The sequence below is a fragment of the Mustela putorius genome, unplaced genomic scaffold, assembly GCF_011764305.1.
Source record: "Mustela putorius furo isolate JIRA1106 unplaced genomic scaffold, ASM1176430v1.1 tig00003909_pilon_pilon_pilon, whole genome shotgun sequence".
Lineage (NCBI taxonomy): Eukaryota > Metazoa > Chordata > Mammalia > Carnivora > Mustelidae > Mustela > Mustela putorius.
The window spans coordinates 40,795,274-40,818,301 of NW_025422057.1; the positions used below are offsets into that span (position 1 = coordinate 40,795,274).

A 23,028-nucleotide genomic window follows, 5' to 3' on the forward strand; every position below is an offset into this window, starting at 1 on the left:
TGAGTATCAGTATCACTTTAAAAAGTGTGAGTAGGGTAGGGAGAAATGATTTGAACTTTGTATCTAATATTATTGAATAAAATTCCACTGTCAAAGTAAAATGGGAGCAATTTCATCTCTGTGCTAAGGCTGGAGTTTTCTGAAATGTCAGCCTGACAGAAAACAAAAAGTAGAAAATGAGATCAAGCCTAAATAAAGTTCTAAAACACCTACTTCTTTTAAAACCCCCTGTGCAAATTAAATGTCAGAAAACTATACAATCTAAATTTCAGAAGCTGTCCTCTTGTGATATAATTTACAGTGTAGATATACACCCCTTTTAAATAATGTTTCAATCCAGAAGAATTTAAAGCACCTAATATATTTTTTAAAGTTTTTGTTATGTATTCATGAACAAATCTTGATTTCATCTATACTTATGAAATTTTCTAAAATGTTCACTTACATTTTTGTGATTAACACATTTCATAAGAACTAGCTCTCTGTAAGCCCGTTTAGCATGAGTCTGGTTCTGAAATGGCCGGCTTAGCTTCTTGATTGCAACATTTCTTTCAAGAATGGCATCATAAGCTGCACTGTAACAAGAAATTCAAAACCAACAAAAAACCTTTAAAATGTGTAAAACTGAATTTATGAAACATTCATGCAGATTCCTTACTTTCTCCAAAGATAAAATGCAATTGTATCAATTTCCAATCTTTGATTTTCAACATGTTTCTTCTATACCTATTACAGCATATTCCAACAATGTATAGCATTGTTAACTGTTTCTTAAAATGCTAATATATTCAATGGACTGTGAAGACAGACACAGTGCTTGTTCACTGGGTGTCGTCCAAGGTCAACCTAGCATACAATGGGCACTCAATGCACAAATTTTTAATGAGTATTCAGGTCCAATAGATAGCTTCAAGCCTAAGGGAATCCTTCATTCTGTACCTACCTCAAGGAAAGACAGGATTAAAGAATACATATGGTCAAAAATTCTACCCAAATACTTGCTGAAGAATTCTACATAAGTAGATCACTTACATCTTCCATGGACACAACAAAATGAATGCAGAAAGAGAAAAGAATACACATATAAAGGTATCTAAAAGGTTATTTTACAACATAAAAAGCACTTAAGATTTGTATTAAGGAAGAATTAAAAAATCAAGTTTACAAATATAAATGCCAGATCTCAGGACATTGGAAGCTGCTTTGTAACTGTTAATGAAAAACCTATAATTCTGTGACATAACACCATCCTCATTACTCTTCCTATCTCCTACCATGTGATGGTGACTAAAAAGCATGTTTTGCAAATGACAGAGCAGAGAAAGTAAAGCACAAATAAGGAGAACTATCTTAAAATTATAGAATATTATGATTGAAAGAGACTTTAAAAATCATTTGAATTCACCACACCTAGAGGTTACATTGCCCAAGGTTTAATCAGAAAGTTAAAAGCAAAGCTGAGACCAAAAGACGAAGACATGAGGTTATTACTTTTCATACTTGACTACCTAAAATACTGTAGGACTTCTGTTTATGTGATATTTGGAAAGTTTACATACTGCTAATTAAAATTATTCTCTCATCTAACTGAAAACTTGAGTTTGTTCTCTAGCTATCTCACTATATCAAACGTACTGAAGAAATATATATTAAGACATTGGTTCTCTGGCATAAATGGACACATCTACACATAATATATATGCCTTAACTACAGTGTGTGTGTATATATACACACATACATACACACATGGCATACACAAAACAGACACATATAGCAAAACAGACATAAATATTATAACCTTAAGTTAGAAAATGTCATATTTACAGATATGTTCTCTCCAATTTAAAAACAAACAAACATTAGGGGTCATAAAAAAATAGAAGTTTTGACTGTTTCAGATCAAGTATGTTTTATTTGTAAGCTTTAAATTCATTCCTATTAAAATTTTATTCTGTTAAATCAAAATAATATTTCAAACTCTAAAGTATCTGAGTAGGCTGCACTACTTTGTATTTAGATTTAGAGTTAGATTTCTAATTGTTGATACTTAAATGTGCACAAACTAGAGATCTCAACCAGGCCCCTATGAATCTTACTATCTATCAATGGGCCCAAAATAATACCTTTAAAAAAAATTCAAGTTCTTCAATTGATTCTGATGGTAACAGAGTGAGTTTAAAAAAAAATTTTTTTAAAGATTTAGTTATTTTAGAGAGAGAGTGAGAAAGAGAGAGAGAGAGGGAAAGCACACAGTGGGAAGGGGCAGAGGGAAAGAGAAATTTAAGCTGACTCCACATAGAGTGTGGGACCCCATGTGGGGCTCAAATTTATGACCTGGAGATCACAACCTGAGCTGAAACAGAGTCAGATACTTAAGCATTGTGCCACTCAAGTGCCCCCAGAAAGCATATTTTAATTTTTTTTTTAAATTTATTTGAGAGAGAGCATGTGCGTGTGTGTGTATGTGCACGAGCATGGGGCGGGGCAGAGGGAGAGGGTGAAGCAGACTCTCCACTGAGCAGGGAGCCCAATAGGATCGAAGATCACAATCTGAGCTGAAGGCAGAGGCTAAGCAACTGAGCCACCCAGGGACCCAACAAAAAACATTTTAAACACTATTAAGAAGCTTAAAAACACTACTACATTCCTTACAACTACCATGTAAATTTGGTGAGAAAACTGGATTAGAAGTGTTAATTTGCTATGAGTCACAAATACATCATAAAGCTAGAATCTGAACCATGAGCTGGTTTTCAGAATCCTTCCTGTATTGACTGTAGCACACTATTTTCTTTAAATTTAATTTGTGGTTTGATAAATGTGGTTGGTTAAAATGAAAATCAACCAGCCAATAATACTTTATAAAATTACCCAAATTCTGAAATTTCTGGTATTATAAATTACTTCAAGAGTAAAGAAAGAGAATAAATGCTACTGTTCCCATTAGAGAAATCTGTTAGATTTTAGTATTTTACCATAATTCCTTTTTTTTTTTTTTTAAAGTAGGCTCTATACCCAGCATGGAGCCCAACATGGGACTCAAACTCAGGACCCTGAGATCAAGACCTGGAATGAGATCAAGAATTGGAACTTAACTGACTGAGCCACCCAGGCGCCCCAAGGGCTGAATTTTTTAAAAAGTAATATATTATCACAGGTAAAGTCCCCTCCCTTATCTCTATTTTCAGAGGTAAGCATTATTCTGACTTTGGTATTTATTAATGATTTTTGTACTTTCCTACCTATGCAGGCATCCATAAATTTATGGTCCTATTTCGCAGATTTTAAAACTGTATATAAATGGTACAATAATGTGCATATATTCGGCATTTTCCTTTTAAAGTCAACAGTTCATTTCTGAGATTGTCCCTGTTGAAACCTAGTTCATTTTTTTTTAAATATAATTTTTTATTTTTTATAAACATATATTTTTATCCCCAGGGGTACAGGTCTGTGAATCACCAGGTTTACACACTTCACAGCACTCACCAAAACACATACCCTCCCCAATGTCCATAATACCACCCCCTTCTCCCAAACCCACTCCCCCCAACAACCCTCAGTTTGTTTTGTGAGATTAAGAGTCACTTATGGTTTGTCTCCCTCCCAATCCCATCTTGTTTCATTTATTCTTCTTGTACCCACTTAAGCCCCCATGTTGCATCACCACTTCCTCATATCAGGGAGATCATATGATAGTTGTCTTTCTCCGCTTGACTTATTTCGCTAAGCATGATACGCTCTAGTTCCATCCATGTTGTCGCAAATGGCAAGATTTCATTTCTTTTGATGGCTGCATAGTATTCCATTGTGTATATATACCACACTTTCTTGATCCATTCATCTGCTGATGGACATCTAGGTTCTTTCCATAGTTTGGCTATTGTGGACATTGCTGCTATAAACATTCGGGTGCACGTGCCCCTTTGGATCACTACGTTTGTATCTTTAGGGTAAATGCCCAATAGTGTAATTGCTGGGTCATAGGGCAGTTCTATTTTCAACATTTTGAGGAACCTCCATGCTGTTTTCCAGAGAGGTTGCACCAGCTTGCATTCCCACCAACAGTGTAGGAGGGTTCCCCTTTCTCCACATCCTCGCCAGCATCTGTCATTTCCTGACTTGTTGATTTTAGCCATTCTGACTGGTGTGAGGTGATATCGCATTGTGGTTTTGATTTGTATTTCCCTGATGCCGAGTGATATGGAGCACTTTTTCATGTGTCTGTTGGCCATCTGGATGTCTTCTTTGCAGAAATGTCTGCTCATGTCCTCTGCCCATTTCTTGATTGGATTATTTGTTCTTAGGGTGTTGAGTTTGCTAAGTTCTTTATAGATTCTGGACACTAGTCCTTTATCTGATATGTCGTTTGCAAATATCTTCTCCCATTCTGTCAGTTGTCTTTTGATTTTGTGAACTGTTTCCTTTGCTGTGCAAAAGCTTTTGATCTTGATGAAATCCCAATAGTTCATTTTTGCCGTTGCATCCCTTGCCTTTGGCATTGTTCCTAGGAAGATGTTGCTGCGGCTGAGGTCGAAGAGGTTGCTGCCTGTGTTCTCCTCAAGGATTTTGATGGATTCCTTTCGCATATTGAGGTCCTTCATCCATTTTGAGTCTATTTTTGTGTGTGGTGTAAGGAAATGGTCCAATTTCATTTTTCTGCATGTGGCTGTCCAATTTTCCCAGCACCATTTATTGAAGAGGCTGTCTTTTTTCCATTGGACATTCTTTCCTGCTTTGTCGAAGATTAGTTGACCATAGAGTTGAGAGTCTATTTCTGGGCTCTCTATTCTGTTCCATTGATCTATGGGTCTGTTTTTGTGCCAGTACCATGCTGTCTTGATGATGACAGCTTTGTAATAGAGCTTGAAGTCCGGGATTGTGATGCCACCAACGTTGGCTTTCTTTTTTAATATCCCTTTAGCTATTCGAGGTCTTTTCTGGTTCCATTTAAATTTTAGAATTATTTGTTCCATTTCTTTGAAAAAGATGGAGGGTACTTTGATAGGAATTGCATTAAATGTGTAGATTGCTTTAGGTAGCATAGACATTTTCACAATATTTATTCTTCCAATCCAGGAGCATGGAACATTTTTCCATTTCTTTGTGTCTTCCTCAATTTCTTTCATGAGTACTTTATAGTTTTCTGAGTATAGATTCTGTGTCTCTTTGGTTAGGTTTATTCCTAGGTATCTTATGGTTTTGGGTGCAATTGTAAATGGGATGGACTCCTTAATTTCCCTTTCTTCTGTCTTGCTGTTGGTGTAGAGAAATGCAACTGATTTCTGTGCATTGATTTTATATCCTGACACTTTACTGAATTCCTGTATAAGTTCTAGCAGTTTTGGAGTGGAGTCTTTTGGGTTTTCCACATAGAGTATCATATCATCTGCGAAGAGTGATAATTTGACTTCTTCTTTGCCGATTTGGATGCCTTTAATTTCCTTTTGTTGTCTGATTGCTGAGGCTAGGACCTCTAGTACTATGTTGAATAGCAGTGGTGATAATGGACATCCCTGCCGTGTTCCTGACCTTAGTGGAAAAGCTTTCAGTTTTTCTCCATTGAGAATGATATTTGCGGTGGGTTTTTCATAGATGGCTTTGATGATATTGAGGTATGTGCCCTCTATCCCTACACATTAAAGAGTTTTGATCAGGAAGGGATGCTTTACTTTGTCAAATGCTTTTTCAGCATCTATTGAGAGTATCATATGGTTCTTGTTCTTACTTTTATTGATGTGTTGTATCACATTGACTGATTTGCGGATGTTGAACCAACCTTGCAGCCCTGGAATAAATCCCACTTGGTCGTGGTGAATAATCTTTTTAATGTACTGTTGAATCCTATTGGCTAGTATTTTGTTGAGTATTTTCGCATCTGTGTTCATCAAGGATATTGGTCTATAGCTCTCTTTTTTGGTGGGATCCTTGTCTGGTTTGGGGATCAAGGTGATGCTGGCCTCATAAAATGAGTTTGGAAGTTTTCCTTCCATTTCTATTTTTTGGAACAGTTTTAGGAGAATAGGAATTAGTTCTTCTTTAAATGTTTGGTAGAATTCCCCAGGGAAGCCGTCTGGCCCTGGGCTTTTGTTTGTTTGGAGATTTTTAATGACTGTTTCAATCTCCTTACTGGTTATGGGTCTGTTCAGGCTTTCTATTTCTTCCTGGTTCAGTTGTGGTAGTTTATATGTTTCTAGGAATGCATCCATTTCTTCCAGATTGTCAAATTTATTGCCGTAGAGTTGCTCATAGTATGTTCTTATAATAGTTTGTATTTCTTTGGTGTTAGTTGTGATCTCTCCTCTTTCATTCATGATTTTATTTATTTGGGTCCTTTCTCCTTTCTTTTTGATAAGTCTGGCCAGGGGTTTATCAATTTTATTAATTCTTTCAAAGAACCAGCTCCTACTTTTGTTGATTTGTTCTATTGTTTTTTTGGTTTCTATTTCATTGATTTCTGCTCTGATCTTTATGATTTCTCTTCTCCTGCTGGGCTTAGGGTTTCTTTCTTGTTCTTTCTCCAGCTCCTTTAGGTGTAGGGTTAGGTTGTGTACCTGAGACCTTTCTTGTTTCTTGAGAAAGGCTTGTACCGCTATATATTTTCCTCTCAGGACTGCCTTTGTTGTGTCCCACAGATTTTGAACTGTTGTATTTTCATTATCATTTGTTTCCATGATTTTTTTCAATTCTTCTTTAATTTCCCGGTTGACCCATTCATTCTTTAGAAGGATACTGTTTAGTCTCCATGTATTTTGGTTCTTTTAAAACTTCCTTTTGTGGTTGAGTTCTAGCTTTAGAGCATTGTGGTCTGAAAATATGCAGGGAATGATCCCAATCTTTTGATACCGGTTGAGTCATGATTTAGGACCGAGGATGTGATCTATTCTGGAGAATGTTCCATGTGCACTAGAGAAGAATGTGTATTCTGTTGCTTTGGGATGAAATGTTCTGAATATATCTGTAATGTCCATCTGGTCCAGTGTGTCGTTTAAGGCCTTTATTTCCTTGCTGATCTTTTGCTTGGATGATCTGTCCATTTCAGTGAGGGGAGTGTTCAAGTCCCCTACTATTATTGTATTATTGTTGCTGTGTTTCTTTGATTTTGTTATTAATTGGTGTATATAGTTGGCTGCTCCCACGTTGGGGGCATAGATATTTAAAATTGTTAAATCTTCTTGTTGGACAGACCCTTTGAGTATGATATAGTGTCCTTCCTCTTCTCTTATTATAGTCTTTGGCTTAAAATCCAATTGATCTGATATAAGGATTGCCACTCCTGCTTTCTTCTGATGTCCATTAGCATGGTAAATTCTTTTCCACCCCCTCACTTTAAATCTGGAGGTGTCTTCGGGTTTAAAATGAGTTTCTTGGAGGCAACATATAGATGGGTTTTGTTTTTTTATCCATTCTGATACCCTGTGTCTTTTGACAGGGGCATTTAGCCCATTAACATTCAGGGTAACTATTGAGAGATAAGAATTTAGGGCCATTGTATTGCCTGTAAGGTGACTGTTACTGTATATGGTCTCTGTTCCTTTCTGATCTACCACTTGTAGGCTCTCTCTTTGCTTAGAGGACCCCTTTCAAGATTTCCTGTAGAGCTGGTTTGGTGTTTGCAAATTCTTTCAGTTGTTGTTTGTCTTGAAAGCTTTTAATCTCTCCTTCTATTTTCAATGATAGCCTAGCTGGATATAGTATTCTGGGCTGCATGTTTTTCTCATTTAGTGCTCTGAAAATATCATGCCAGCTCTTTCTGGCCTGCCAGGTCTCTGTGGATAAGTCAGCTGCCAATCTAATATTTTTACCATTGTATGTTACAGACTTCTTTTCCCGGGCTGCTTTCAGGATTTTCTCTTTGTCACTGAGACTTGTAAATTTTACTGTTAGGTGACGGGGTGTGGGCCAATTCTTATTGATTTTGAGGGGTGTTCTCTGAACCTCCTGAATTTTGATGCTCGTTCCCTTTGCCATATTGGGGAAATTCTCCCCAATAATTCTCTCTAGTATATCTTCTGCTCCCCTCTCTCTTTCTTCTTCTTCTGGAATCCCAATTATTCTAATGTTGTTTCGTCTTATGGTGTCACTTATCTCTCGAATTCTCCCCTCGTGGTCCAGTATCTGTTTGTCCCTCTTTTGCTCAGCTTCTTTATTCTCTGCCATTTGGTCTTCTATATCACTAATTCTTTCTTCTGCCTCATTTATCCTAGCAGTGAGAGCCTCCATTTTTGATTGCACCTCATTAATAGCTTTTTTGATTTCAACTTGGTTAGATTTTAGTTCTTTTATTTCTCCAGAAAGGGCTTTTATATCTCTCGAGAGGGTTTCTCTAATATCTTCCATGCCTTTTTCGAGCCCGGCTAGAACCTTGAGAATTGTCATTCTGAAGTCTAGATCTGACATATTACCCATGTCTGTATTGATTAGGTCCCTAGCCTTCGGTACTGCCTCTTGGTTCTTTTTTTTGTGTTGAATTTTTCCGTCTTGTCATTTTGTCCAGAGAAGAGTATATGAGGGGGCAAGTAAAATACTAAAAGGGTGGCAACAACCCCAGGAAACTATGCTTTAACCAAATTAGAAGAGATCCCAAATCGTGAGGGGGGAGAAAGGAGATAAAAAGAGGTTCAAAAAGGAAGAAAGAAAAAAAAGAAAAAAAAAAAAAAGAAAAAAGAAAGAAAAAAAAAAGAAAAGAATTTTAAAAAAAAGAAAACACCTAAGAAAAATATAAAAAAGAAAAAATATATGTATTAGATAAACTAGTAAAAAATCGTTAAAAAAGAAAAAGGTAACAGTTAAAAAAAAATTTTACCCGAAGGCGAGAAAAAAAAACAAAAAATGAAAAAGAAAAAAATTAAATTAACCGCAAGACTAAAAAAAATCACAGGGCAAAAGCCATGAGTTCCGTGCTTTGCTTTCTCCTCCTCTAGAATTCTGCTGCTCTCCTTGGTATTGAAACCGCACTCTTTGGTAGGTGAACTTGGTCTCGGCTGGATTTCTTGTTGATCTTCTGGGGGAGGGGCCTGTTGTAGTGATTCTCAAGTGTCTTTGCCCCAGGCGGAATTGCACCGCCCTTACCCGGGGCCGGGGTGAGTAATCCGCTTGGGTTTGCTTTCAGGAGCTTTTGTTCCCTAAGCGCTTTCTGTAGAGTTCCGGAGGACGGGAATACAAATGGCGGCCTCCTGGTCTCTGGCCCGGAGGAGCCGAGAGCCCAGGGCCGCACTCCTCAGTGTGCGCTCAGAGAACCGCGCCCAGTTACTCCCGTCTGCCTGACCTCCGGCCGTGCTCCGAGCTCACCGAGCCTGCGACCGGTTCAAGGTCACCCCAAGCTGCGAGCTCACTGTCGGCTCTGTCTCTGTAGCCGGTTTTCCCGTTCCAATACCCGCAAGCTCTGCGACACTCAGACACCCCCGATCCTTCTGTGACCCTGCGGGACCTGAGGCCATGCTGACCCCGTGTGGGCTTTGCCCCGGGTAGCCTCTGGAGCGATGTCCCTCAGCGGAACAGACTTTTAAAAGTCCTGATTTTGTGCGCGGTTGCTCCGCCGCTTGCCGGGAGCCGGCCCCTCCCCCTGGGGTCTATCTTCCCGTCGCTTTGGATTCACTTCTCCGCCGGTCCTACCTTTCAGAAAGTGGTTATTTTCTGTTTCCAGAATTGCTGTTCTTCTTCTCTTCGATCTGCCGATGGATTTTCAGGTGTTTGCAATCTTTAGATAAGCTATCTAGCTGATCTCCGGCTAGCTGAAGTAGTCTCAGCCTGCTACTTCTCCGCCATCTTGACTCCTCTGCCGAAACCTAGTTCATTTTAAATGTTGTATAGTATTTCACTATATGACGATATCACAATTTTTTATTCTCATGGATAGACTTGCTGCTGTTACAAATTTTTGCTATTATAAATGGTGTTGCAAAAAACAACCCTATGTATGTCTCTTTATGTACATGTGCAAGAGTTTTTCTAGAACCTGGGAGACCTGCAGGGTCATAAACACTTCTGACTTTTTTAATACTCTGAAATGTATCTGGTTCAAAAAGAGTAATATACAATTACGTTGGAGTGAGGCTTAGAATTCCCCCAATCATTAGCTTATTATGCTAACTTAGTGACCTAAAATCATTAGCAGAACTGTCCCAAAAAGTGTTCTACCCTTCATTTTATAAAGAATTATGTTGGGGCACCTGGGTGGCTTAGTCAGTTGAGTGTCCGACTTTGTAAGCTCAGGTCATGATCTCAGGGTCATGAAATCAGGCTGCATTGGGCTTGTGCTCATCTGTAAATGAGCCTGAGATTCTAACCCTCTGCGCCCCCTTGCTCCCCACCCCCATGTGTGCTCTTTCTCTAAAGCAAATAAATCTAAAAAAAAAAAAAAAGAATCATGTTGATCTATAAACCCTAGGCCTTTCATAGAAATTAGCCAATAAATCAATTTTAAAGATACATATGAGTTTTGAAACACATACAATGAGATGATATTAATTCACTTCATTCCCCAGTGCAAAATAAGATTTTTGAAATTCCAGAGTTCCATTATAGTATGAAAGTGAGGATTAAGTGAAGCTTTTTATTAAACAACTAGCTATGGGAATAGATGTATATATGGAATTGACAAGCATGCCACTTCTTGTTTCCTGATATGGGTATTTGTCTTTACATGGCTTTTGACCAAGTATTTAATCATACTTTATACTTAAAAGATGGCAGTGCTGATTTATAAAGTTGCACTTAATGAATAATAAAGACCACCAACCCAAGAATAAAAAAGTTTGCCATGTTACAGCTTTAATTTAAACTTCATAGTTTTATTTTAATTTCTTGAGGCAAGTTAAATATTTACCAAAGTATATATAAGAAAAGATGGCAGTTAGTGATTCTTTGCCTAATTTTTGGAAGTAAAAACTTACCATACTATTCCTTGAGCTCCTGAGCCTATAGGTTTTAAATTCTGATATCGTTTCAAGACTGTAAATGTAGAATCTCCAATCTCTACACTATAAAAATTGCTGTCACGCTTGCTTCTGCTCATGATGGCAAACAATTAATTTAATGGCTTCATCCAAATATTCACCGAGAAGCTGCAAAATGGAACAAAATGTGATGTTAACAAAACGAATTTACTTAATCTTAAAATTCAAGTCCTTACCCTCTTCACTGATAGTAACACAGATTGCTATACCATATTAAAAGAGCTGCTTTATTAAAACAAACTGAAGGTTTTAGAGGGGAGGGGAGTGGGAGGATCGGTTCGCCTGGTGATTGGTATTAAGGAGGGCAAGGAGCACTAGGTATTATATGCAAACAATGAATCATGGAACACTACATCAAAATCGATGTACTTTATGGTGACTAACATAACATAAACATACACACACATAAACACACACAGAAAAATAATGGTTAAAAAAAAAACAAACCACAATTAGAAAAAAATACCACAGAGCTTGGTTAGCCTCTGTTATACTTAAGGAGATGACTAATAGTTACAACAAAATGTTTATAAGGGTTAACAGCTTCTCTACTATAGGTCAGTAGTATTAATATGCGTATGTGTCTTAATTTATTGGAAAGCTGTAAAATGAAAAAACCAAATAATTAAACTAAACATACTTTTAAGGTCACTTCCATAGCTTAACATTTAAAACCAGTCCTTTTTATGTATTTATTATAAAATATGGAAACCTTAATTTTTGTGAGAAACTGATAAACCTTAATTAAAAAATAATTCACAATCTCATTTAGTGTGACATGGAAAAAACAACCAACTGCAGGCTAGTAAGCTGGTTAGCATGTATGATCCCTACGTAACAAATACAGAGCAGCATAGTGCTGTCACCATAACAGACCCCCTGACTTCCAACAATTAAGTGTCGTGCAGATGTGAGGTTATAATGGTTGAAAGGATAAGAAGAAGGGTAGAAAATATAAGATAAAATAAGAAGATATAAAATAAAGTTAAAAATAAGAAAATATATGAAAAATATATAGAGAAAAGCATTTAGTATATTAGGATGTGAAATAAAATAACACTGTTTTGAATTGTGTGGGGCCTCAAAAGCATGACCTAAGTTCTGACCACAGCTCTTTACCACATGCCCAACTACAAGCCAAGGAAGTCTTTTTCCACCTATTTGAGTTGCATTTATTTACAAACTGATTATCCATTCTCATTAGATGAAAGTGCTCTATTCCAAAATGCTCCGCATATCCGATAATAAACCAATTAGGTCTAAAGTATTACTGTGTTTGTGTGTTGTGTGTATTTGTATGGTTTTAAGACAATGCTAACAAAAACAAAATCCTGATAAGACTTACAATGCAAAGAATCAATTTAACAAATACTAAATGCCTAACCTGTGCCAGACACTATATTGGGCCCTAAGGCCAGATTACACAGAAGCTCATGAACTGGATTTTAACACAGTTGAATTCTTAAGAGTAGGACGGAAGGCACTGGGAAGTGAAGAGTGAGAGTACCTTGACCAGCATCCTAGCTGCTGCTAGGAGATTATATTGCAAGAGGAGGGGAACAAAAGCTGGAAGAGGAAAAACTAGTAAACTACTGTACTAATTTGGATATTGTACTAATCCAGATAAGAGATAAAATTAAAATTAATGAGGATTCTCAGATGTGATGAAACTAAACAAAAAAGTCCAAACAGTGTAAGCTTTAAAAGAGAAGGTAAGTAAATTGAAAGCAATTAAGAAGTCAGATAAATGATTTGGACACATTGAAGAGGGGCCAGAGAACTATTTCCAAAAATCAATAACTAAACTAGTTATGTAACACTCCAGAGAGAAGTGCTGAAATGACAAATGTCATTAATTGTGCCTAAGAGGAAAGACCAGAAGCTTACAGAAAATGTTTGGTAATGATTTAAACATTTAGATATGCTCATAGGATGATCAAATACAGGTATTGGGTACCCAGAACAATTTCCTAATGTAACCTGAATTCCCTCCTGTCTACCACTGTAGGGAAAGAGGGAGAAAGAAAAGTGAAAAGACTTGGGAAGAGAGGGAAATGTTGGGTGTAAGGCCCCTCATCAAATATTCTACATATTGATCCTGGAAACTCTGCCCAGGGCCCGGAGACAGTAATAATGGTCTTTAGTAATGTGCACATATGGTCAGAGGCAGAGCACAGAACCTCCATAATAGCAAGGAAAGGCTTCTCTCTCTTCCCAGAACAGAATGGGCTAGGAGCAGGAGTACCCATGGTACATAAACAGAAGTCTAGACTAAGATGTGGCAGCAGCTGAGCAATGACAGATAATACAACTCCCCAGGAACAGGCACAGTAGAGTACCCCAGGTTAAGTAGGTAGGCCAGTCAGTGGTACCCTCCACAAATGCCACAGCTGCCATTCCCACAAACAAGAAATAGGAAACTATTCACTTGTGCTCTCAGTTGAAATATTTAATACCTGAGTCAAATTCTATGCTGGGTACAATAAACACAACAGTAATCAGCAACTGTCTATCCCTTAATGGAGCTTGCAGTTAAGACAAATAGACCTTATGTTGCTTAGTATCTGCCTGTGCATCAATATGGCTCCAAAGAGAGTATGAAGGGAAAGGACAGGATGCTGACAAAAGCAAAACTATACTAGTCTGGGCTCAGGAAAAAATTCTCTTGATTCTGTGATGTTTGAGCAAGATCTGAACACTGAATATGAGTTAACCAGGCATGGAGAAAAGGGAGCTTTCTAGGCAGAAGAAACAGCACATGCAAGGTTTGATGAATGTATACAATCCTATAACCACAACCCAAACCATGATATAGATTAATTTCCATTACTAGAAAATGTTCCCTGTGTGAGTCAATCCCTGCCCTCTATTTCCCACAAAACTCTGGCAACCGATGAACTGCTTAGTTGTATCTTTCCTAAATCTTCACATAAGTTAAATCACACAGCATTATGTAATTTGTGTGTCTGGCTCTTTAACGTGACTTTTTTTTTTTTTTTTTAAGATTTTATGTTTTAAAGTTATCTCTACATCCAACATGGGGCTCAAACTCACAAACCCAAGATCAGGAGTTCCATACTCCACCGAAAGAGCCAGCCAGGTGCCCCTGCCCTAATGCATTTACTATTCACCTGTGCTGCTTCTCTTTTTACTACCAAATGGTATTTCATCACGTGGATATACCACTGGGACATATGGACTGTTGCCAGTCTGGAGGTTTACAAACAATACTAGTAGAAACATTCACACTTTTTTTTTTTTTTGCCATTCATCTTGGGTAAATATTTAGGGGTGGACTTCTGAGTCCTATGTTCAACTTTTATAAGGAACTGCCAAACAGTTTTCAAAAGTGGCCATACCATTCCTCATTTCCAGCAGCAAAATAAGAGTTTTTACCAGCTCCACATTCTTTTTTTTTTTTTTTTAAAGATTTTATTTATTTATTTGACAGACAGAGATCACAAGTAGGCAGAGAGGCAGGCAGAGAAAGAGAGAGAGAGAAAGGGAAGCAGGCTCCCTGCGGAGCAGAGAGCCCGATGCGGGGCTCGATCCCAGGACCCTGAGATCATGACCTGAGCCGAAGGCAACGGCTTAACCCACTGAGGCACCCAGGCGCCCCTACCTGCTCCATATTCTTATGATTGCCATTTAACTTTAAGTATGCTAGTGGTATACAGTGGAATTCCACTGTAGTTTACATTTATGTTTCCTAATGATTAATGGTGTTGAGCATTTTTTCACAGGCTTATATGCAACATCTTTTTTTTTGGTGAAGTAGCTAATTAACACTTTTGCCCATTTAAAATAGAATTGCTTTAATACTTACTTATATATTCTGGAGATACATCCTTTATCAGATATTGTACAAGTATTTTTTCTCAGTCTGTGGCCTGCCTTTCCATTTCCATTTTCTTAAGTGTCCTTTTTTTTTTTTTTTTTTAAACATTTTACTTTGAAATAATTTTAGAACCACACAGAAATTACAAAAATAGTACAAAGATCCTGGCTATCTTCACCCAGCTTTACTCAAATAAGAGCATCTGACATAACCACAGCAAATTATCAAAATGAGAAAGTTGACATTGGTACATACTATTACAAAGAGAAAACCCGACACTGGTACAACACTATTAAACAAACTACAGACTTTATTCAGATTTTACCAGTTTTTACATGTACTTTGTATGTAAATTTATCACATACATCTATTAGTGTAATAACAATCAGAATACAGAAGTGTTTCATCTCATCAAAGAAAATCCTTTGTGCTAGCCCTTTATATAATTACACACTCTTGCCAACCCCTACCCCTGGCAACTAGGATGCTTCCACCACTACAATTTTTTTTCATTTAAATAACGTTATGTAAGTGAAATCACATAATATGTAACCCTTCACAGTTTCCAATATATAGGCCTTGCAAAATTTTGTTCAATTTCTCCTTAGTATTAATATTCTGGGTACTACTGTAAATGTTTTAATGTTAACTTATTTTTAAATTTTCAATTGTTCATTGTTAGTACATAAAAGAAAAGCTTTTTGTATAATAACTTTGTATTAAGCTCATTTATTAGTTTTAGTAGCCTTTTTTTGTGGATTCTTTGAAGATTTTCCACATATACAATCAGTTTCATTTCTTCACTTGCAATTTGGATGCCTCTGCATTACTTTTCTTGCCCAACTGTACTAACTACCATTTCCATACAATCCTGAATAGAAGTGGTAAGAGCAAACATCATTCCCTTGGTTCCTGATCTGAGGGGAAAGCCATTTAGTCTTTCACCACTAAGTATATAAATGACAGGATTTTACTAAATGGCCTTTAACAATCTTCTGTTAAACACTGTTGAACAACGTTTAATAAACATTTACTAAATGGCCATTGACAAGATGAGAAAGTTCCCTTTAAGTCCTATTTCACTAACATTTTTTTGTATTAATAAGTTTTTTAATACTAGTTTTTTGTATTAATAAGCAATGAATTTTGTCAAATGATTTTTCTGAATCTACTGAGACAATCATATAATTTTGTTTTCTTAGTTGGTTCATATGAAGTACCCTGATTTTAAATGTTGAACCACCCTTGCATTCCTGTAATGAATCCCACTTGGTCAAAAGTATCCTTTTTATATTACTGATTCATTTGGCTAAAATTCTGGCGAAGGCTTTTCCATTTATTTTTATGGGGAATGCTGGTCTGCAGTTTTCTTTCACTGTAGCATAATGCTAACCTCATAAAATGAGTTGGAAAGTGTTCCCTCCTTTATTTTCTGCAGACTTTGTATAGATGTGATATTACTTCATCTTAAGTGTTTGATAAAATGTCTCCATGAAGATATCTAGGATAAGTGTCTTTTTGAGGTAAGGCCTTCACTGCAAACCAAAATTTTATATATACATATATATACATAGGACTATTCCGGTTATCTATTTCTTCTTAAATAGGGTTTAGCAGTTTTGTGTTTTTCAAGGAAAAACATATAAGTTGCCCAATATAATGTCTATAGGATCCGTAATCATGTATCCTCTTTCAACCCTATACTGTAACCTGTCTTTTCTTCCTTTTTTCTTTTTTTTCCTGATCAGTCTGGCTAGAACTTTAGCAATATTTTTGAGCATTTTAAAAAGTTAGATTTTATTTTTTACTTTCTCTATTGTTTTGCACTTTTCTGTTTCTCTGGTTCCTGCTCTTGTCTTTATTTCCTTCTTTTTGTTTGTTTTGGGATTGCTATTCTCTTCTAGTTTCTTAAAATGAAAGCTTAAGTGTTGGCTGGAAAACTTTTTAATACTAAAATTTACTCATCATTTTAGCTTCTTCCCACAATTTGTTATATCCATATAACAAAATAAATACAAACACATATACGTTTTACTTTATGCCAGGTCTTTCTTATTTAAAGTGCCTCATAAATTTTCTTTAATCCTCACAAAGGCCTATGAAGGTTTTCCAGTTATTTATGGCTAAAGGGTAAATTCAGTTCTTGTTACTACTACTTGGCTGGCAGCATAAATCCCAAGTACTGATTTTGTGTGATGTTTCCTTATGTTAAGATAGGAATTGCTCTTTTTCTATCTTTCCCATGATGAAATTAAGTCTTAGAAAGGTTAATTGCTTATGGTTACAGAATTAGTAAGGGGTAGAGTGAAGATTTGAGTCCTTCACCAACACACTATATTGAGTCCAAAATTTTAAAAAAAGTTCGTGGTGGTGAAAAAGGGTTTGAAGGGAGAGGAACAGTTATAAATACGTTGAGTCTGAAATATCTCTAGGACATCCAGATGTACATTATCAAGTATCTATAGCCAGATACAGGACTGGACCTCAGAGGGGAATGTGGGTAAAAGATACAAACTTAAGAGTTGTTGAACCAATGAGAATGATGTTACTCAAGAAGAGTGAAGGAGGAAGGGAGAAAGACCCAAGATTCAGCTTTGTGAGCAGTCACATTTAATGAGCAATTAAAAAAAGATAAGCCAACAGGGGACCCCGGGTGGCTCAGTGGGTTAAAGCCTCTGCCTTCAGCTCAGGTCCTGATCTCGGGGTCCTGGAATCGAGTCCCGCATCGGGCTCTCTGCTCAGTGGGGGAGCCTGTTTCCTCCTCTCTCTCTGCCTGCCTCTCTGCCTACTTGTGATCTCTGTCCATCAAATAAATAAATAAAATGTTAAAAAAAAAAAGAGATAAGCCAACAAAGAAGTCAGAGAAGAGATAGCTAGACACAGAAAATGAGAGAACACATTGGAGAAGCCAAAGGAGGTGTTTGAAAGAACAGTGGCCAATAGCAGTGAATGCTGCAGAAATATCAAAGAAACCACGAGTAGATTAATGGGGTTCATAGAAGCTAGATGGGAATGAGCTGAAGTATAGGTAGGATATGATTTTAGAAACAGGTTAAGTGGTATCAGTATTTCTTAAGAGACATTTAGCAAAAAAGAGAGGAAACTGGGGGCACCTGGGTGGCTCAGTGGGTTAAAGCCTCTGCCTTTGGCTCAGGTCATGATCCCAGGGTCCTGGGATCGAGCCCCTCTCATCGGGCTCTCTGCTCAGCGGGGAGCCTGCTTCCCCTTCTTTCTCTGCCTACCCCTGCCTACTTGTGATCTCTCTCTGTCAAATAAATAAATAAAATCTTTAAAAAAATTAAAAAAAGAGATAGGAAACTGATAGAGGAAAGTAAATGGTCATGGGAGAATAATTATATATAATACATATCATAGTATAGCATAGCACATACAACACAAAGATTTACCTACTATAGTAAGAATCCAATATAGAGAGGGTGAGAATAGGGGAATGAAAAAGAAAAATGAAGTTTCAGATAGCACCATCTCTCTGAAAAGGCAGAAAGGAATGGGATTCAGAACATATGCATGGCCATACAGATGGAGATACTGCTATAGCTGTGCCATCAGAAAATACCATCAAGACTGAGATGGAGGGGCGCCTGGGTGGCTCAGTGGGTTAGGGCCTCTGCCTTTGGCTCAGGTCATGATCCCAGGGATCCTGGGATCGAGCCCCACATCGGGCTCTCTGCTCAGTGGGAAGCCTGCCTCCTCCTCTCTCTCTCTCTCCGCCTACTTGTGATCTCTGTCTGTCGAATAAATAAATAAAATCTTTAAAAAAAAAAAAAAAAGACTGAGATGGAAGGACCAACTTCCAAGACAAGGACATGAGGGATACTAGTGACATTACAGAGGATGCATTTGTTCTCCTGTTCTCTCCATGATGATACAGTAACGGCAAAGAGTGTGAGGAATAAATGTTATTGGTCACTGATGACTCTCATGGCCCCTATTCAGGAAGGTCTCCTCTTGGATTAAAAACAAAGGAACTATAGTTGTAGAATTTAGATGTGACTGGTTAGGGAGCTCACAGCAATAAGAGAAAAGATAAGCATTATTATTCGATTCAACAGATGACTAAACTGAGTCTCAAAAAGGCTAACATACAATCAAATGTTGTGGAAATGTTGAGGTTCAGCTCTAGTCTTCAAATTTCACCTCTTATTAGTTCTCTAGCAAAAATACTAAACTCAATGTCAACATGGCTAAATTATCATCCTCCAAAACTCTCATGCACCTAAAATTTCCTCATTTCCCTTTCCTTTTTGTGAAATATTTTCAGTTTTTTTTTTCTATCCCAATTCTATCTACCCAAGACTAGCTTAAGTATGATACTCATGAAGCTTTTTCTACTAAAACCAGCACGAACCTAATTTCTCATTCAAACTACTCTGTATATTTAAATATGCAGATTTTACTACCAGACAGCAATCTCTCTCCCTCTCTAAGACTTTATTTATTAGAGAGAGAGAGAGAATGCAAGGAGAGGGGGAGAGAGAGAAATCCCAAGCAGACTCCATGCTGATCTCACAGCCCACAAGGATTTGAGGCAGGGCTCAATCCAACAACCCTGAGATCATGACGTGAGCTGCAACCAAGAGTCAGACACTTAACCGACTGAGCCACCCAGGCATCCCCAGCCTGTGATCTTTTTAAGGGTAAGGACTGTTCTCTACATCTTCAGATTTGTAATGGTTATAATTTAATACTAACTGCTTAAAGAAGTTCGCCAAGAATATGAATCTTTTTAAAGTCACAAATTACGTAATAAATTGTTCTATTTTCATCAGTGTTTTCCTTCATTAGAAGGAGAGAAAAAGATTGAATTAGTTTTTTATGACTCAAGGTTTATTTCTGTGATGTCTACACAAGGAACAAAACTCCACCACTAGGGGCACCTGGGTGACTCAGTGGGTTAAGCCGCTGCCTTCCGCTCAGGTCATGGTCTCGGGGTCCTCGGATCAAGTCCCACATCGGGCTCTCTGCTCAGCAGGGAACCTGCTTCCCTCTCTCTCTCTCTCTCTGCCAGCCTCTCTACCCACCTGTGATCTCTCTCTGTCAAATAAATAAATAAAATATTAAAAAAAAAAAAAAACTCCACCACTATCAGGTTGGCCCACCTATAAAATGGCTGGTCTGTTAAGCCTGAATGTGGAGACAAACAAGTTAAATAAAACAGTTATATTAAAATTATTTAGGGGAAAAGAGTGAGTTCAATGCAGCCACACCAAAAGGCCTTACAACAGAAAATAACTCGGGTTGCATCACAAATATATTTAATGGCTAAGCTTAGAATTTAGCCAACTAACTTAAGAAGTTACCCTGCAGAAAAATGAAACTCAACAAGCTCCTATAATCCTTGCAACAAATAAGCTATTAGTAAATATTAAGACTTAAGAAGCTTATTATTAAAACAGAATGAAGTAAAACCAACAAAGAAGAAACAGAATTCTCTACCTGTCCACCATCTCTAAAGCTGAATGGTGTGAACATACAGACACTACTATACTTTTCTTTCTCCTAGAGTATATTTTACACTCTAGCTTAGTGATTTTTCCAATTTAAGTGTTCATAAAAGTTAATTTTCAGGAATGTGTGTGTGTACACAAAAGAATTTTATATTGTCTTTTATGAATTAGTGAACTTTCAAGAGTGGTTCTGACTTTGGCTTTATATACTGACTTTAGACTCTAACTCCAGTGTCTAAGAGTCAAATCTACATAATCCATAAAACTTGCACAGTCAAAATCAACCCTAAAAATTATTTAAATCATCATATACAATAACTTCTCAAGGCCACACTAAATATGAAATGTTACCCAATGGGAAACACAGGAACTAATTAAAACAGAACAGCAGATTCCTATATGAAAAGGGCACAAGCAGATTCCTGTCACTTCTTTCATTTTATCTGTCCATTAAGACAGGCATGGCTGGATATTTATAGTTAAACTCATGTAAGATGAAATGTCACTACCAGAAGCATTAAAATAATGCAGCTTCTAGGAAGAGGTCAGAATCTTATAAGAATTAATTCACCAGATTCTGACTTTATGAAAGTAAGAAACTAAATGAGCCTATATGAGGGCTGAAATAATGCCCCTCTAAATTTGAAGACTCTTCCTTATTCTCCTTCCTTTTGTGCACTACTCACTTACAAAGAGGAGGTTAGAATCTATTCCCACAGATCCTCTGTAAAAAAAAAAAGGTAGAGGGCAAATCCTTTAAGCATTAGAATAATTAGTATGCTCCTTTAGTTATCCACTGAGTGCAGAAAGAAAGTATTCCAGCCAAAAGATAACCTTGTGCCTGGGCCACTACCAATTCTTTCTACTATGCAGCAATCATATCTAGTATGCCCTCTTTTCTAGGAGAATTCAATCCCCACCACAAAGGGATTGGAGGAAGTAAGGTCCTATTTATAAAATAGATTTATCTTTTTTTAAATTTATTTTTATTTTAATAAACATATAATGTATTTTTATCCCCAGGGGTACAGGTCTGTGAATCGCCAGGTTTACACACTTCACAGCATAAAATAGATTTATCTTTTAATTAAGCTTACCTGAGTAGGTTTATTATATCACAACCACAAAATAATGCTAACACCAGTGTCCCTTCACAATTTCTGTATTTTGAGGTGGATGCCTTTAATTAAAATAGCAGCAGCCACATGAAATCCCTAAGCTTCAGAACTAGTTTCTAAGCCTTCAGACATTCAAATTATTTATTAAAGATCTCGGTACTTTATAGCAGTGTCCTCAGCAGTAAAGTGGCATGCTTCTGACTACTTTTGAAACAACAGTAACAACCCAATATGTATATTCCATTACCATTCACGTTTTTCTTAGCTGGTATCCAAGATTCTAAAATTACTTTGTCCTGAAAATGGCAAAAATCAATATTAGAAAGCTAGCTCTGGGCTGCTCAATTATATCTAGATTGTTAATGTTAGAGGTTAAAACGCAATGGGAATTTTCTCAGTGACATTCGATTTAATAAAAATAAGTAACCTAGGGACGCCTGCATGGTTCAGGTGTCTGCATTCAGGTCTCATGGTTAAGTGTCTGCATTCAGCTCAGGTCATGATCCCAGGATCCTGGGATCGATTCCTGCATCAGGCTCACTGCTCAGTGGGGAGCCTGCTTCTCCCTCTGCCTGTGCTTGCTTTCTCTCTCTGTGGCAAATAAATAAAAACCTTAAAAAAAAAAAGTAACCTAATTTGTAAAAATATACTATATCTCAAGGTACTCAAAAGATACTTCCATTTTAAAGCAAAGAAAAATGTATACTTGTAGATTCCTATAACATTTTTTTGAGTTCTTAGGCAAGAAAGAATACCTATAGCTTTAAGGCATTTTTGCACACTATGATACCTTGGTTAACTCTTCTGCTATTGGAAAAACTGATCATACAAAAGAACTCATTCCTTGAGAAAGATTCAAATGCCTGACATTTTCTAATTATAACTTTTGCCAAGTCTTCTAGTAATAAGATTCTCAGGCTCACAAGAGAAGAAAATGTTGATCACATTTAACCACCACAAGAGACACTTCCTAAAACCACAAATTAGGAATAGCAAATGAGAAGTGTCCCAGATGCATTTTACAGGGAATTTTATTCATATTAGTTAATTCCACATATAATTACCACTAGTTTATCTTGCCAGCAGTGTAATTATGATCAGAATTTTGAAAAAAAGTGCTTGGTAGGTGTTGGAAGAAAGTGATTCCATTACAAAGAACTTTCTGTAATTAAATATGCTGCTCCCAGGAGAAAAAAAATAATCACTGAATTTCAGAGTAAATCACACTTTGTTTCAAAATCTGAAAGCTCAGCAAGATGGAGAAGAAAAACAGCTTTTCCATATAACTGTGATAACCAGATATAACAAATCTATGCTGAAGATTTATAAGATTAATAAAAAGGTTTAATTGTCTAGTTACAAACCTATAATCAATCACTCAAAAATACCTTTAATTTTATCCTCTAACTCATCTTCAGGTTGCTCTTCACTGAGTAAGACCTATACCTTGTACCACAAAAATCTCTTTTTTCACTACCAACACAATAACAGCAACAAAAGCTAAAGACTAAAAACACAGATTTTTTTTCCTGCATAAATTTATAGCAGATACTAAATATTTCTCCTCTAATCCTCCTCCCCTCACACTTCCCAAGAAGATTTATGACTTGCTGTTATAATTCAATAACCTAGATATGGAAAAAGC

General features: G+C 36.9%; 1 protein-coding gene across 10 annotated transcripts in view; it reads right to left on the reverse strand.

The window, feature by feature from the left end:
- Positions 1 to 23,028, reverse strand: part of MAPK8 (mitogen-activated protein kinase 8) — a 107,128-nt gene that overhangs the window by 33,558 nt on the left and 50,542 nt on the right. For 9 of the 10 annotated variants that reach the window (XR_006603267.1, XR_006603266.1, XM_045068974.1 and 6 more), the window contains 2 exons: positions 10,897 to 11,067; positions 446 to 575 (listed from right to left, as the gene is read on the reverse strand). Coding sequence is in view for 8 of the 10 variants with exons in the window: in XM_045068974.1 (XP_044924909.1) it covers positions 446 to 575; positions 10,897 to 11,018 (252 nt within the window). In the remaining 2 variants the exon portion in view is untranslated. Of the gene's footprint in view, positions 1 to 445; positions 576 to 10,896; positions 11,068 to 23,028 lie in introns of those variants that run through there. The other variant, XM_045068979.1, reaches the window with a different exon arrangement.